Consider the following 17,103-nt stretch of genomic DNA (forward strand, 5'->3'; position numbering starts at 1 on the left):
GGAGGGAGAGCGAGGGAGCAGAAGGAGGAAGAGCGAGGGAGCAGAAGGAGGAAGAGTGAGGGAGCAGAAGGAGGAAGAGTGAGGGAGCAGAAGGAGGAAGAGCGAGGGAGCAGAAGGAGGAAGAGTGAGGGAGCAGAAGGAGGGAGAGTGAGGGAGCAGAAGGAGGGAGAGTGAGGGAGCAGAAGGAGGAAGAGCGAGGGAGCAGAAGGAGGAAGAGCGAGGGAGCAGAAGGAGGAAGAGTGAGGGAGCACTGACCAGTACGATCAGTTCGTGTGTTGAAGTGTTACAGAAGATGCAGTTGGCTCCGATTGCTTTCCTGAAGTCTTTGTGGATGTTGTCGTTTAAACAGCTGCCAAATTTAATCAGACAGGAAATCAATAGTGGGGTTGAGTCATCACACGTGCAGGCTCTCCACCCGTCCACACCGCCCGTACCCCCACCCGTCCGCAAACCCCACCCGTCCGCACGGCCCCCACACCCCACCCGGCCAGGAAACACCGCCCCCCGCCCCACCCGTCCACACCGCCACTACCCCACCCGTCCACACCCCCCCCTACCCCACCCGTCCACACCGCCCGCCCCCTACCCCACCCGTCCACACCGCCCGCCCCCTACCCCACCCGTCCACACACACACCCCCTCCAGGGCGTGCACGTGTGCGTCACACTCACATTTCTCGGAGGTCTTCAGGCACGGCGATGACGACTTTGTGGAAGGAGTCTGGAGAGGCGGGGCTGTTGGGGTTGACTGGCCGGATTCGTTCAGCAGTGACTATTTCGTTGTAGGTGGCGTCGCACGCAGCGTACTCGATGACATAGAACTGAGGACACACGGACACACGTGAGCCCGGCACACGCGGACACACCACCCTCCACCCACAACTCACAACCACACTGATGGGAAGCCTTCTGATCAAAAATGAATTAAACGCATTCAAGAAACACACCAGTGCACGTTGGTAGTGAAAACACATGTAATAGTAGTGTAGTAACATCCACATGAAACTGACTTTAAAAAAGTTGTAAAAGTTCAAGTGACTAGTCAAAAGGAATTGCATCCTCCCGAAACACACTCTCTGTGGGAAACACACACACACACACACACACACACACACACACACACACTAAAGCAGGGGTACTCAACTGGCGGACCGCGGTCCGGATCCGGACCCGAACGCAGTCCTGTCCGGACCCAATCTCATTCCTGATTAACTGGATACGGACCAAAACAAAACCGGAGCATTTATTTCAGGGCTATTGAAAAAACACTCCGTGTTACGTTCGCCACCCCCCCACCCCCCACCCCCGCTCAACAACAAGCCTGCCTGGTTGTTGCGACGCGAGGGTCCGCGCGGCGAAAATGACGTAATCGCTGTGGCTCCGCGTGTGCGCGAGTGCCTCGCGCGCTGTCGGTTCGCGAGGTCGTGCACCTCTCGAATTTTGTAACTTCGCGCCGCGCTTCAGCGCAATGAACAAAGTCACGTTTTCTGGGTTCATACACCTTTATAAGGTGGAATTCAAGCACTTGTACGTCACTTTCAAGGTCCATTTCAATATTTCCCAGCATGTTAAACATAATTAAGTTAAATATTTATACATATACTCGAAATAATTCGCTTTTTATCACATTATTTAACGGTTGTTTATTTAAAAAACGCCCAATCTTCACGGTCTCTCATGTTTCGTCCTGGAATTACAAGAGGCTCGTATTTGTTAACCTAATACAAGAGAACTATTCAGTCAGACAGATATTTGTTGTGAAACCAAGTAGTTACAATTTCAAGCATTTTAAAGTACTTTAACCTAAATTCCAGCACTTTTCAAACCTGAAACATATAGCAACATTAAAATTGGTCAGGTAAATGTTCATTCCCCTGTTTTGAGGGGTGTTTCTACCACATATCGTTTCGGACAAAACGCCTATCGTTTCGGAGAACACTGCAGTGACGCTCGCGACCCCCCCCCCCCCCCTCAACAACTTACGTTCGCCACCCCCCGCCGCACCGGACCTCAGGTCACAGGTATCTGCCAAAATTGGACCGCGGACAGTTTTAGTTGAGTACGCCTGCACTAAAGTCTTGGCAGCAGTGCTCTCGCACGTTTATCAGCCCAGTCGGATCAGGGCAGCGAGACGATCAAGAGCGAAGATTTCCATCTCGTGTGCTAAGCCTGTCTGTGACATTCATCCATTTATTATCTGCCTGCAGTAGGACGCATTACGAGAGAGGGAACACTGATCCCAGACCAGGGGCGCAGGGCAACTAGCGCACCACGTTCCCCTAGCAGAGCGGCCCACGCTCCACTGCACCGCCCGGCGGGTCATCCTGACCCAGTCAGACGTGCGGCGGGTGCAGGTACCCCGTCTGGCCCAGACTCACCACAGGGGCCATGAGGAGGAAGCCAAGAGCTTTGCTTTGAGACACACACACACACACACACACACACATACACACACACACACACACACACACACACACACACACACACACGATTCTGCCGTGCATCGAGCCGGCACTGAAGAGCACGCAGGCGTGCCCGTGTCTTGTCGGCCGAGCCTTCACCACACTGGAAACCAGTGGCGCTCTGCTGGGATGTCACTCCCTGAGCGAGCCGAGCTGCATCGCTGATTGGCTGGAGTACCTCCAGGTACCACGTTTGTCGAGTGTGAGTTTATTTGAGTATTCAGAGCAATTTGAGTGACCTGAATCAAACACGAGAGAACCCAGGACACCTGCACACTGCAGCATGATGGGATGTGGAGTTCTGTTATCATGGATGAAGTCATATGGCCTGGGGGGGTGGGGATTTATGGGTAATTAGGTCAAAGCTGCATGTATCTGTGCTATTAGGCTGAGATGGGCTCCCAGAGTGCTTGAAACGCTGCCAATCAACGTTTTCCTTCCAAGGGCCCAGAGCCACGCGGCTAAAGCCCAGCTGGGGTTCAGGGCTAAGACTCAGCAGACCCGTGCTGACCACGGTCCAGGGCCCACGTGTGAGAGTGGAGTGATGCCCCCCCACACAGGAACCATTGGGGAGTCTGCATGGCTACAAGCCTGTGGTACACTCCTCAGTGTGACGTAGCTCATAGTGGACGGACCAGGCGTGAAGCTGCTAGTGTATCTGAGGTACGGATCAGCGCTCCGACCGCAACACGGTGGAATAAATAAGACGTGCGTGCGCTCGTGAGCCTGCGTGGTGCGGTGCGCACGGTACCGACCCAGCGGGCCCGACTCACCTCGCCCTTCATCATCCTCACTCTGGCCAGCCACCAGCCGCAGGGCTCCTGCTCATTGGCACGGGAGTATACCTGACACGGAACAACAGCATGAGAGAGTGTGTGTGTGTGTGTGTGTGTGTGTGTGTGTGTGCGCACAGCACATGAGACCTACACGAAACAATAAATAAATAAACACGGCAACATCCATCATTGATTTAGATGAACATGGAGTAAACAAACAGCATCTGCAGATCACAACTTCAGGTGAAATCCAGACCAGCGTGAACTTCACTGCCCATATGGTTTTTAAAATAGTGTTTCCAAAATGGCAGCCGCCCCTCCACCTGCTTGTAACCCCCCACCAGCTGTCAGTGGGAGAAGACAGAGGAATGTGGTGGTGCCAGAGATCGCAGGAGTTAGCTGGGCTGTGTAAAGTTTTAGGGCGTCGTGTGGGGTGTGTGTGTGTGACGGGGCAGGGTGTCAGTGTGGGGGGTGTGTGTGTTTGACAGGGCAGGGTGTGTGTGTGTGACGGGCAGGGTGTGTGTGTGTGACGGGGCAGGGTGTGTGTGTGGGGTGTCAGTGTGGGGTGTGTGTGTGACGGGGCAGGGTGTGTGTGTGGGGTGTCAGTGTGGGGTGTGTGAGTGTTTGACAGGGCAGGGTGTGTGTGTGGGGTGTCAGTGTGGGGTGTGTGAGTGTTTGACAGGGCAGGGTGTGTGTGTGTGGGGTGTGTGAGTGTTTGACAGGGCAGGGTGTGTGTGTGGGTGTGTGTGTGGGGTGTGTGTGAGGTCCTACCTCCACTTCCTCTCCCTCGCCAATGTCTTTGTGGTAGTCGGTTGGCGGTGGCAACCTCACATCGGTAAATGGCAGCTGTCTCTCTGGCTGCCAGCTATTAGAGTGGAGATGCACACACACACACACACACACACACACACACTTCTCATAAGTACAAGAGAAATCTCATCACCTTTCACTCTCTTCCTCCTATTGGAGTTGGTCGTGAGCAGCGGGCGTGTAGGAGAGGGCAGTGAGGCGGATCCTCCTGTGTGTATCTGCCAGATGTGTGTGTGAGTTCAGACAGGAACACCCACGACAACAGGAGAGAGACGCACAGCGCAGGTTGTTCACCGTGAAACTCACTCACTCTCCTGTGATTGTTCTGTCTCGCACACTCACACTGTCAGAGCTGGGAGAGTGAGTCATCCTTAAACATGCTCAGTCAAACAAACAAACAAACCAAACTTCAGGAGCTGCTGATATTTATGTCAGGGAATACCTCAGTTTTTATGTGCTCATAACTCACCCTTCACGTTTATCCGAACGCTACAAATCTTAAATGAGGCCCTTGTTTGAGGCAAATACACTCTGAGACACGGGGCCATGACCGTAGTGGTGATCAGAGGGAGAGAAGGTTCCTCAGAACGGAGAGGGCATTCAGGCCAACCCCCCCCCCCCCCCCCCCCCACCCCATCCACATACCTCAGAGGGCTATTTCTGGCCCACCCTCATGGAGAGAGATAGGAAGAAACAGAAAGACTGACAGAGAAACTGCAAGAGTCGACAGCAGGAGGAGAAGAGGGTGGGAGTCTGGGAGGAGCAGTGGGAGTGAGAACAGGAGCTAGCACAGGTGCGGAGAGAGAGGGAGGGAGGGAGGGAGAGAAGAGAGAGAGAGGAAAGAGGGAGAGAAGAAAGAAGGAGAGAGATAGACAGGGAGGGAGAGAAGGAGAGAGATAGACAGGGAGGGAGAGAAGAATGAAGGAGAGAGTGAAAGAGAGAAAAGAATTCCAGGGAGATAAGCAAGTAGCGAATGGCGAGGACGGTGTAAAGGCTGCATGTGTGGAGTTAAGGGTCCTGGGTGACAATAGCGGCGGGTGGAGAGGTGTGTATGAATGGGCGCTATGCTCGATGAGGCAGTACAGTTAAACCGGGCCCGGACTCCTCGGTATGTCGGTCAGCGGTTTATTTTGGTTGCCTGCGTAAGGGTGGTGGCTACGGGCCAGCCGGGCGGACATTCATAGAGATTAGCCGCGACCAGGGAAGCTGGGAGAACTTACTTGTTTTCAAAGACTATCGTGACGGAGTCCTCGTGGACGTCTTTGATGAACCCCTGAAACGACAAAGTGAAAATTTGAAGGTTTTAGAGCAATAGAGGCCAATCAAAGGAACGCAGCTCGTATAGCACACTTTAACCCCCTCCCCAAGAACAAATGTTTAAAAAAGGACAAAACTCTATAGACACAGAATAAGTAAAGCAAGTATTTCTACAAACACTGCAGTATATATTGCAGTTTATAACGCTGGTGAGACACCAGAACCTCCATGTTCATGCAGGCATCTCTGGTCACATGACTTCCTCTGGGGAGTCCCAACACCCTCATGACGTACGAGTGTCATTCAGACACACGGCACAGTTAGCGTGTGACCACTATGGGCAGCGAACGGTGTGTTAGGGAGACTCTACTACCATTAGGGGATAAAGAGATACAGAGCAAAGACGTTATCTCAAAATCTGTTCCTCATTCATCATAACCGCCCCACAAATCTATGAAGGATGTCACCCTCTCCCCCAACACAACACACTCATCCAGGGGGGGGTGAAGGCACTGGCACAGTGACACTACCTATAGTGCGGGGGAGGGGGGGGGGGACTAAAACGTGTCACATCTCAAATGACCCGCCTCCCTGGAAGAGTAGTTATTGGGAAATATGTATCCACAGCTGTGCTGCTAAATCTACAACCAACTTGGTCAAGAAACAGAAGCCAGTGAAGACTAAAATGTTTGGGCTGGTCAGCTAAAAAAAAAAACCCCAAAAAAACAAAATACTTGTCTTACTTCATATTCAGCGCTGGTTTGAATGAATGACTTTTCAAAACCTCACCCTCATCATTCAGATTCATTAGCCAAAACAGGCTGATGACACAAAATGAGACTAAAGGATTTTAACCCTAAATGGAGAAATATGACCTACTAAGCAGTAAGCACTGTACTGTATCCGTGTATTACAGTAGGCACATGCAGAAACTCCCCCAAGAGAACGTAGCCAAACCCCTTTTTAGTCCAACAGCTCCGGGAGAAGGACTCCAGGGAAGGGCGGTACCTGCCAGAAATGACTGACCAATCCGAAGTGGGTGCTCCATGATCACGTGACTAGGGTGGCCATGCGAATACCATGTGGCATTTGATGGGGCACCCAAGTCCTGGTCACTCTGGCCCAAAACCTCTGTCCATGGGGGAAGCCTACACTTCACTCCCAAAAAGCTCTTTGGAAAGATTAGCACAGTTTAAACCGACTGACCACCATTTTCAATTTAGCTGGCACCCCTTGACTATTTAAACATGTGAGCGAGCACCAGGGATGACAAAATGGTTGCTGTATAATGTAGTTAATATAATTCTCATGAGCCCTTTACCAATTTCTTAATTTACAAGAGTAAAACAGGAGTGCTGTCGTAATCCACTTAAAAACACTTTTTAAACGATTGTATAGGTATTGCATGCTTGTGGTGACCAAGTAAAGAGAAAATAAGATTTATTTTTACTCTTGAATGACAGTTACAAACTGAATATGGCTTAAGTAAAGTATTGGATCTTCCCTGTGTTCAATAGGTCTATATTGAATTATCATGGAAATAGAAAGACAGGAGAAGATTCAGGTTTCATCTGAAGGTTTATGTAGTCTTCCCAAATAGCAAAGATGATGTGGCTACATTTTGTGATAAGGGCTAAAGTTTTTGGCCGGGCTGAACCAAAAAAGGATTTGAAGCGAAACACCCAAACAAGCAGAATTGGGGAGCGGAGCGAAAGAAAGAAGAAAGGTGAACGGAGAGGGAGATAGAGAGAGAGGGCGGAACGAGAACAAAACTGTCAAGGGATTCGGTGAGAAGCGCAATTACTGACGGAACAAGCGGCAAAGAGAAGAGGAGCAAAGAGGGGGTCAGTAGACAGCAACATCACCGGTGTTAAATTAACTCCCGCAAAGGACCTCCCCCACAGGGTCCAGTCAGCTCTACGGTGGAGACACCACTGAGCTGCAAGGGGGGTTGGTGAGACTGGGGGAGCGGGTTGAGTGTCAGGGGCTGGGATCACCTGTTCCTCTCACACCTGCTCTGGTCCCTCAGAAGCAAACCTCTAGACGGTCATTGTCACCGCACCGTGTAAAACATGTGCTCAGTGCCTCCACCACCACATCAAGCATGTGACATAAGCAGCCCCAAAGACACAGCCATCTCCTCCTGGAGTGCCTGAACCGGACAACCAGACTCGAAACATTACAACAGACAAGCACCTCAAAAGACTGAATGTTATCAGAAAAGATGGTGTCCGACTGAAAGCATCGATTTAGCAGTGATGTATACCTCTCAACCATGTAACCCCCTTGACTAGAAGCAAAAGCTGCTGGTTTTGGGCTATGAATAAGTCAACTGGGATCACTGGTCAGAACATCAGACAATCCCAATCTTTGGCAATAGCTAAGACGAATGATGCAGCTCTTTTAATAAAAAAAAATCATCTTTTATGATCTGTACAGAATGACGACGACGTCTGAAGCTGAATCCCTGGACACAGTGACCAGCACCCAGTCCCACTAATGCATCTGCTCGGCGGGTTTAGCAGATATGAGACGTGCCACACTTTATAACACGAGTATTAAAGTGTCCGGAACCATGTGAGGTTAGGGTGCCCGTCCTCAGAGATGACACACGGGCCCGTTTGGGTTGGTTTTAGCCACCACTCCTGTTTTGGAGGATGAGGGGGGGAAAACATCCAGGGAGGCCGTGACAAAGCGAACCTAGAGCCGCCCCGGAGAGGAGGAAACAGTCGGAGGCGCCCTCATCATTTATCGGGCCTCGTCCCAACAACAGGCCCGGGGAGGAAACATCAAACATAAAACGGCTAGAGGTCCGTAAGGCGGGCGGAACCGGGCGGTCCGGACGCGTGTGGAGGGGACGGCGGTGTTCGGGCGGAGTTACCTTGTAGAAGGCCCCGTTGGAGCCGCGCACCTCCACCGCCAGCCCGTCCATGCTCGCCCTCCCGTCCCCGCGACGAAGCCTCTCTGCGGGCGCTGCGGCGACGTGCGAGTCCAGTACCACCCCCAGGTTCGCGGGCCCTTCGCCGTTCTCCGGCCGCTTGAGGACGTCCAGTGTTCCGGGTGGAGGGAGAGGGGAGAGCGGGGCGGAGGTGGTGGGGTGAGGGGGGGAGGGCGGGGCGGGTGGGGGTGTCTCCGAGGGGGTTCAGCCCTTCCCGTCGGCTCGGCTCGGCTAGCGCGACGGCTAACGACGTTAGCAAACGGCTAACGCGGCGGCTAGCTAACGTGCTAAGCTAGGCTAGCGCCGACACCTTCCGCCTCGGTTGCCGGGGCCGGTCGCTAAGTAACGCAGTAAAGCGGGCTACCACAGTGTGGCACTTGTTTTTCGTCCTGCGCTCCGGAGTCGCCTTAAACGTTTCAAAAAGCCATTAACTTTTATTTATTTTTTATTATTTTAAGCCTCCTCCCTGAACACCGTTGTGCTGTTGTATCGCCCGGCAAACTCCTTCTTGCCCCTGTTGCCCGTCCCCTCGAGCGCACGAGTGAGGAGGCGAGTGTGAATGACCCCCAAATGCCCACCCCTACTACCGCGGAGTCGGCCCATACCGGGATCCGCCCTCTGTGATTGGGCGGCACTTTCGTCGGTCCCGAACAAGCACGTCCCTCATTGGCGGCGACAGCGGAGGCTGGTCAGCACGAACCCAAGTGCCTGCACTGCCGATTGGTTGTAGTTTCCTCTTACTAAATTTAGGCGACTCTTTTCACTGTCCACACCAATTCACAAAACCTATTGTGTATACAAACACATCTGTATCGCTAAGAGAAATAACCAGAATTTATGGATCAGAGACTGCGGTTTTGCATGCTTCTGTATAATTTTCCCTTCTGTTTTACATAAATAAATACTTAGGAAATATATCCCTAAATAAAAAACTTAGGAAATATATACTCCAAAAGACAAATGCAGTAAAAATGGCCTATGAAATTACATCCAGACAGATGCGAGATGTTGACTCACACCTTGACTGACATGATGTAGGTGTCTTGTCTGTGACAGCTGACCTCGTGGTTTTCATGGTGTACAGAAAGCTTAGATATGTTTTCAAAAGACATTTTAATGCTGAGATCACCTTAAGCAATACTTATGATATTCTTTTATGATTTTTTTACAATCATTTGACCTTGTATTACAGTTGAAAAAAAGTTTTCTAAAGAAGACCAAACAATAAAAACAGTAACTAATAAAAATTCAAACAAGAACACAATAAAAAAGTGTATTTTCACCGGAATGTACTACATTGTGTTGAATCAAATCAAATCAAATTTATTTGTATAGCGCTTTTCACAACCCATGTTGTCACAAAGCAGCTTTACAATCTTTACAGGATTTAAAAGGTTAACAATCGTATGGGTCCAGAACCCTAATGAGCAAGCCAAATGTGACAGTGACGGGGAAAAACTCCCTATGATGGTGGGGATTAGGAAGAAACCTCGGGAGAACCAAGACTCAAAAGGGAACCCATCCTCCATTGAATGAAAGCAGTATTACAAATGTGTTTTTAAACTTTTATTTAACCAGGAAAATATATCACATTTAGATTAAAAATCTGCTTTACAAGAGTGTCCTGGCCAAGACAGCAGTAGCACATAAACAAAGAAACAATTTCAACCACACACGCAAAATAAAATAAAATTACAAATACGTAGTTAAAAACAACAAGTCATGAAATTTATTTTAAAAATCGACAGTGTGATGGCAGCTTCAAAATTAGTAGGCTGTATTATAAAAAGGTTAATAAAGAGTAAGAGAGGCCCCTGCATTTGATAGAGATGTAAGGTTGGATAGAGGTTAAATCTCTGTTACTTTCTTTGAGATGCACATGAAAGATGTGCAAACATGCATATGAATTCAGTTAGTACAAGTCAAAATAGCCTATTAAACCAGTGTTAAGAGTGTGATTGTGTGTGTGTGTGTGTGTATTCAACGTTTGTTACTACATCTAGGTAGGAGCAAAACAGGTGATGAAAATAGTCATATGTCAGCTGTGTTGTCAGCTGAAAACACAGACCCCCCATTGATAGCTGTGTGAACCTGTTCTTGGGATCTTTGTTAACACCAGCAGAGGGCAACATTGCTCTCCCAGTATAAATTATTGCTTACACACGGTGTTGACAGACTCACCCTTTTAGGCCAGTCTGAGATTGTGGTGGTTTATTACACAGAGATTTCTTAGGTAGTCAGATTACTTAAAACAAAAACGTCTGAAGAGGCTAAAGAGTTCTGAACATGCACACACACACACACACACACACACACACACACACACACACACACACACACACACACACACACACACACACACACACACACACACAGTGTTCCTGGATTCCACCCAGAACACAAACTGATTCGTTTTTTTGTTTTATTACAACTACACATATTATCAATCTCGCTTACATTTATAATGAATATTAAATTCGAATCCCTTTTAGATGCTTGTTAATACACTATACAATTTTGTTTCTGTCAGATCTTGACTGGTATCATTCCTTTCAGTTATTTCAGGATTCAGCAGTGATGTCTTACTTACAAAAGTAAATCATACCCTTTACTTTCCACAAGTGAAGTTTCTTATTATTTGTTTAATTACATGAACTGTAATTAAAAATATTCCCACCCGCTTCCTAGAAAAACCAATAAAGGTCGTAAAAGCATGATTTTTTTTCAGTTGCTCTCTCTTGCAGTGACAAATTTTGTCCTGTAGGTGTCAGACTTGTATATTCGTACTGAGTATCTAATTTATTAGCAACACATACCTTGTACCCACATTCACTGGTAATATAGGTGTATAATTGCTGCTTTCCTTAATCTGTTGCCATTCTCTGTGCTGATCACTGGTCATTTTTTGACCACACGGGCATTTTTGGGAGGACGACGGCCCATTTATGTGACGACGGGCCATTCTCGACACTACACTGACATGGTTTTGGCAGGGTAGTGGGTTTCGTGCTGGTATGAGTGTGTCAGAAATAACAGTGCTGCTACAGCGTTCACACGGCACTGCTAGACTAAGAGTAGTCTGCCATTCAAATCAACCCAACTGAGGTTCTGTGCTCATAGACTGACCTCTGATCAGGTCCTGTAGAATGAGCTACATGAATTCTGGGGGCCCATTCTGGAGGCTGGAAGCTCATCATTATGGAGGTCCTACCTGGCCACCTGAGAGGTTCATCGAATAAATAAGTGTTTAGAATAGTGGATAGTTTAATCTCCAAGCCTCAGCCCCTGAATTCGTGGGAAGGTTTCTCCTGTGGTAACAGACCTGACAAACTCCTTCACAAAAGTTTTACACGTGTGGACAGAACTCGGGCTTTACTGGCTGACTCTGGAAATGGAGCTCAGAACCATTACTTTATATAAAAGAATCAATGAACTTGTTTTCTAGTTGATATATAATTATGGAAACCTTTATTCAAGCAGTTGCTACAGAGATAGTCTGCTTCTTTAGAAGACTACTTGACTAAAAGAGAGAGGGAGAAAGAGAGAAATACGTATGTTCATAACCTAAGTAGTCTAATGTCTGTTTGTCAATAGCCAAACTGGACTTGAAGTTTTGTTTTTAATTAATGAGTAATATACACCAGCACAAAGCATGTGCAGTTGCCCAAAGATTCTAAAACCCTATGGTAAAGTCTATGGTAACTAAAGTAAATATACATGCGTGTATATACATAGTGCATTTTCTCTGTCAGAGGTTTCATTGTTTGGCGCACACAAAAAAACACTTTTAGATGACTGACTACCTTTGGTATTGAACACGAAACCCCATATACCTGAACAATTTAAACATGCTAAAATGTTAAGTATGGCACGACTGTGATCAGTTCGTCTCTTCTGTCTCCACTGCCTACAACAGGCGGCGGTCAGTGACGCTTGGATGAAGACGTTGTCGTCACTTAAGAACGTACAGTGGACGAAAATCAGTGAAGAGCAGTCAGTGCAGCCTACGTGTGTCATACCAGCAGTCCCAGGGAGCAGACCGATGCAATCAGGGCCTTGACAGGTCATTCTTCAGAGATCCCTGATAAGCAGTTTAAGCGTCATCTCATAAACACCCGCAGGCTGCCGCCATGCGTCCTGGCTAAAGTGCCGGTACTGATTAACATCTGTACATGGGAACTACAAGTTTGCAATACAAGTGCGCTGATCTTTTGGTTCAAAGGTCATGACCATCAGTCCCGGGTGGGTACGGGGGCCCTTGCTGAGGCAGGGGAGAGACGTACGTAGCTTGAGGCGAGCGTCTTGACAGAGGAAGGCGTAAAAGAGGGGATCCAGCAGGGTGTTCACACTGGTTAGCCCATAGCAGATTCGGTAACACAGATAGATCGAGCGCTCGAGGGCACACTGGTCTTCGGTTAGCAGCAGCGCTACAAACCTATATCCACTGACCATGTGGTACGGGCCAAAGACCACCATGAAAATGATAGTGATGACCGTCAGGGTGGCCATGATCCTGTGACTCTCACTGTGGGACACTGAAGGAGAACTGCGGAGTGTGAGTCCAATCCTGACAGAGGTGTACCTGTGAGAGAACGAGACCAGGACAGCAGAACATCAAGAACCAAAAGGGGATGTTTTTAATGGACCAGTTGATCAAACAGGTGCACTTGTCTGCATTCCTGTTTACCGTCATGCTTTTATCTGGATGTTGTATCTTGATTTAAACCATCACCACACCACGTCATATAGAAGACTTTTAAAACACATTTTTAAGAATCTTAATCACAACAGAGTGTTTCTGTCAAGAACTAAAACACAGCTGTATAGGCCCACTAACCACACACACACACACACACACACACACACACACACACACACACACACACACACACACACACACACACACACACACACACACACACACACACACACACACACAGTCATGTTATTTTGTCTCAGGTCGGCTACCTACCCCAGTATAGAGCAGGGTATCAGAAACCCCAGTGCCACTGTGGCTATCTTAAAGTAGGCATATCTTGGGCTGGCAGGATACTGCTCCAGACACAAGCCACGCTGGGGCTCGAACACAGACGAGTACAGGCCCATTAGGCAGAACAGGAATGTCAGAGTCCAGACGACCACTCCTGACAGGACGGCAAGTTGCACCTTCCTGAGACCACGACTGCTCAGAGGGTACACGATGGCCAGACACCGGTCCACGGCAATGAGACACAGGAAAATGATGCTTGCGTAGACGTTGACGTAGAAGACATAACCCACTAACTGACAGGTGATGGAGCCATATGGCCAGCGGTGACCTCCTTGTAGATAGAGGATCCACAGAGGCAATGTCAGCAACTGAAGAAGGTCTGACAGGAGCAGGTTGAGGATGTAAACCCGTTGGCAGCCTCCCCCGCCCGAGCGGCCCAGTTGGTACAGTCCCCACAGTGAGAGCAGGTTGGATGGGAGCCCCAGAGAGAAGGCAATGCTGTAAATGTAGGTTAGACCAACCCTGTCTGTCTCCAGGGGGAAGTTGCAGCTCCCATTCGTCAGGTCTGTGTAAAGAATCAGCAAAAAAAACAATGGCTGTACCTGGAGCCATTCAGAACTTCGTGTACTGAACAACATCAAAGTGCTGCTTTGCCAGGAATAGACTAGCTTTGCACATTTTAAGCGTGAAGACCGTTTCATTATCCATTGATAAAGTACATGTAGAAGTTACTCACTTAGAAACATGATTTTGTGGCCTTCACATGTGAAAGACACGTGAAGCTCTGAATCTCTATTGCTCCCCTCACATTGTGTATTGGGCTTAGCCACCGCAGCCATCACCATCTCGCATTTGTGCAGAAGGTCCTGTGGGAAAGACCAAGGTACAAGTTTATGTTGCGTAACGTCTCCGGCAGCCTAAAATAGCGCAAAAAATATCACAGTGCAACCACCCCAAGACCATGTTTAAGGACACAGGTATATATGAAACAGCATCGCGTGAAGGGCCATCACGAGAACCTGAAATGTAAAGATTTCTCCTCACCTCACACCAGGCTGTGGCGAGAGCCTCCTGCTCAGTGTGAGGGGACCCTGGTGAGTGAGTGAAAGGGTGTGAGTGTGTCCTTGTTTGCCCCGCCGCTAGAGGCTTGTCTCTTTTTTTTTTTGGTGATAATTTCCCGAGGCAGGAAGCCACTTCTAATGCCTTTGAGTGGCCACATCCTGCGGCCTTTCTCCTGCAGAACAAAACCGCCCTGTGGCCTGTTGGGGAGCGATACGACCCGGCCGGACTGTTCCTGCGGACGGAAGGGCTGCTGAGAGACGGGGCGACAGCGTCCACGCTGCTCTCGTTTCACTCTGACATGGCCAAGGCCCTTCCTCCCTCTGTCACTGATCCAGGATCAGTACCTCCATCCCTCTGTCACTGCTCTAGGATCAGTACCTCCCTCCCTCTGTCACTGCTCCAGTATCAGTACCTCCCTCCCTCTGTCACTGCTCCAGTATCAGTACCTCCCTCTGTCACTGCTCTAGGATCAGTACCTCCCTCCCTCTGTCACTGCTCTAGGATCAGTACCTCCCTCCCTCTGTCACTGCTCCAGTATCAGTACCTCCCTCTGTCACTGCTCTAGGATCAGTACCTCCCTCCCTCTGTCACTGCTCTAGGATCAGTACCTCCCTCCCTCTGTCACTGCTCTAGGATCAGTACCTCCCTCCCTCTGTCACTGCTCCAGTATCAGTACCTCCCTCTGTCACTGCTCTAGGATCAGTACCTCCCTCCCTCTGTCACTGCTCCAGTATCAGTACCTCCCTCTGTCACTGCTCTAGGATCAGTACCTCCCTCCCTCTGTCACTGCTCTAGGATCAGTACCTCCCTCCCTCTGTCACTGCTCTAGGATCAGTACCTCCCTCCCTCTGTCACTGCTCTAGGATCAGTACCTCCCTCCCTCTGTCACTGCTCCAGTATCAGTACCTCCCTCTGTCACTGCTCTAGGATCAGTACCTCCCTCCCTCTGTCACTGCTCCAGTATCAGTACCTCCCTCTGTCACTGCTCTAGGATCAGTACCTCCCTCCCTCTGTCACTGCTCTAGGATCAGTACCTCCCTCCCTCTGTCACTGCTCCAGTATCAGTACCTCCCTCCCTCTGTCACTGCTCTAGGATCAGTACCTCCCTCCCTCTGTCACTGCTCTAGGATCAGTACCTCCCTCTGTCACTGCTCTAGTATCAGTACCTCCCTCCCTCTGTCACTGCTCTAGGATCAGTACCTCCCTCCCTCTGTCACTGCTCCAGTATCAGTACCTCCCTCCCTCTGTCACTGCTCCAGGATCAGTACCTCCCTCCATCTGTCACTGCTCTAGGATCAGTACCTCCCTCCCTCTGTCACTGCTCCAGTATCAGTACCTCCCTCTGTCACTGCTCTAGGATCAGTACCTCCCTCCCTCTGTCACTGCTCTAGGATCAGTACCTCCCTCTGTCACTGCTCCAGGATCAGTACCTCCCTCCCTCTGTCACTGCTCTAGGATCAGTACCTCCCTCCCTCTGTCACTGCTCCAGTATCAGTACCTCCCTCTGTCACTGCTCCAGGATCAGTACCTCCCTCTGTCACTGCTCCAGTATCAGTACCTCCCTCTGTCACTGCTCTAGGATCAGTACCTCCCTCCCTCTGTCACTGCTCCAGGATCAGTACCTCCCTCCCTCTGTCACTGCTCCAGTATCAGTACCTCCCTCCCTCTGTCACTGCTCCAGTATCAGTACCTCCCTCCCTCTGTCACTGCTCCAGGATCAGTACCTCCCTCCCTCTGTCACTGCTCCAGGATCAGTACCTCCCTCCCTCTGTCACTGCTCCAGTATCAGTACCTCCCTCTGTCACTGCTCCAGGATCAGTACCTCCCTCCCTCTGTCACTGCTCTAGGATCAGTACCTCCCTCTGTCACTGCTCCAGGATCAGTACCTCCCTCCCTCTGTCACTGCTCTAGGATCAGTACCTCCCTCTGTCACTGTTCCAGGATCAGACTGGTGTCTTTTTGTACCAGACCTGTCTGTCACCCACAGGTGTTTGGGATTTTAGAAAACAATGTTCTTGAATATGATGGTCGAGTGTAATATAGTATGTTTTGGGCATTAGAAAAAAAAACAATTGGTTGATGTTCTGCTTGATTCATGGCTGGAGTATGTGTGTGTGTGTGTGTGTGTGTGTGTGTGTGTGTGTGTGTGTGTGTGTGTGTGTGTGTGTGTGTGTGTGCGCGCAGGTATGTGTGTTATCTAAAAACGCACCCAATACTGCAGACAGCCACACCTTATGCGTAGCCAAATGAGAGGAGGAAAGTATGAATGACATCTGATGAGAACTGGGACGGGAGACAACAAGAACCAAACCATGCAGACCAGTCAACAGGACATCTATATGATAGTGAACACAGTTTAATGATGGAACCTTCCAGAACCATCTGCTGACTCAGCCGTCTATTCTCCACACTTATAACTACACCCTTCAATGTACTTACGGAATAATTCACTACAGTTATAATAATATGGTGTCAGACTAATAATTACAAAATAAGAGGATAAATTAATGAATTAGCCTACACCAGGACGTTTATAAAACAAAAAAATACAACTTTGATTTTTTATTAAATACATTTAAAGTGTAGAAACGTATTGTATTGTAATCATTTGCTGGTAGTTAATCAGGAGAATACAAGAACGTTGTGTAAAACAGCCCATGTCTCGTATTCCAGCTCATCACAAATACAAGTACAGCTCCAATTCCTAGAATCAGTTTCTCATCACCTCATCACCACAGTATTAACGCCAGCTGTATTAGCGCCAGTGTGTGTCCTAATATAGTCTGCCTGTCTATACTTGTCTTTTGGT

The 17,103-nt window shown here is 49.0% G+C and overlaps 2 protein-coding genes across 2 annotated transcripts in view; both read right to left on the reverse strand.

The window, feature by feature from the left end:
• Window positions 1-8,804, reverse strand: part of fxr2 (FMR1 autosomal homolog 2) — a 22,771-nt gene extending 13,967 nt beyond the window's left edge. Inside the window, 6 exon segments of the mRNA XM_076987327.1 lie at window positions 256-349; window positions 672-820; window positions 3,235-3,306; window positions 4,009-4,102; window positions 5,268-5,320; window positions 8,186-8,804. Coding sequence (XP_076843442.1) covers window positions 256-349; window positions 672-820; window positions 3,235-3,306; window positions 4,009-4,102; window positions 5,268-5,320; window positions 8,186-8,236 — 513 coding nt within the window. The 5' untranslated portion in view covers window positions 8,237-8,804.
• Window positions 8,805-9,804: 1,000 nt separating this feature from the next.
• LOC143488595 (G-protein coupled receptor 4) lies at window positions 9,805-14,522 on the reverse strand. Its single transcript, XM_076987394.1, has 4 exons — window positions 14,277-14,522; window positions 13,969-14,098; window positions 13,215-13,797; window positions 9,805-12,824 (listed from the first exon to the last, which is right to left on the reverse strand). The coding sequence occupies exons 2-4, from the start codon at window positions 14,075-14,077 to the stop codon at window positions 12,422-12,424; spliced, it is 1,095 nt and encodes a 364-aa protein (XP_076843509.1). The 5' UTR covers window positions 14,078-14,098; window positions 14,277-14,522; the 3' UTR covers window positions 9,805-12,421.
• Between the last annotated feature and the right edge of the window lie 2,581 nt (window positions 14,523-17,103).

The sequence above is a fragment of the Brachyhypopomus gauderio genome, unplaced genomic scaffold (assembly GCF_052324685.1).
Source record: "Brachyhypopomus gauderio isolate BG-103 unplaced genomic scaffold, BGAUD_0.2 sc52, whole genome shotgun sequence".
NCBI lineage: Eukaryota > Metazoa > Chordata > Actinopteri > Gymnotiformes > Hypopomidae > Brachyhypopomus > Brachyhypopomus gauderio.

What these genes read in the sequence shown, in the direction of transcription:
- LOC143488595 (XM_076987394.1), bottom strand. Translation starts at nt 14,077, where the DNA reads ATGGTGATGGCTGCGGTGGCTAAGCCCAATACACAATGTGAGGGGAGC. An exon ending in CCACAAAATCATGTTTCTAA is followed by an intron (nt 13,798 to 13,968) that starts GTGAGTAACTTC and finishes TTCTTTACACAG; the next exon opens with ACCTGACGAATGGGAGCTGC. An exon ending in ATACCCTGCTCTATACTGGG is followed by an intron (nt 12,825 to 13,214) that starts GTAGGTAGCCGA and finishes GTTCTCTCACAG; the next exon opens with GTACACCTCTGTCAGGATTG.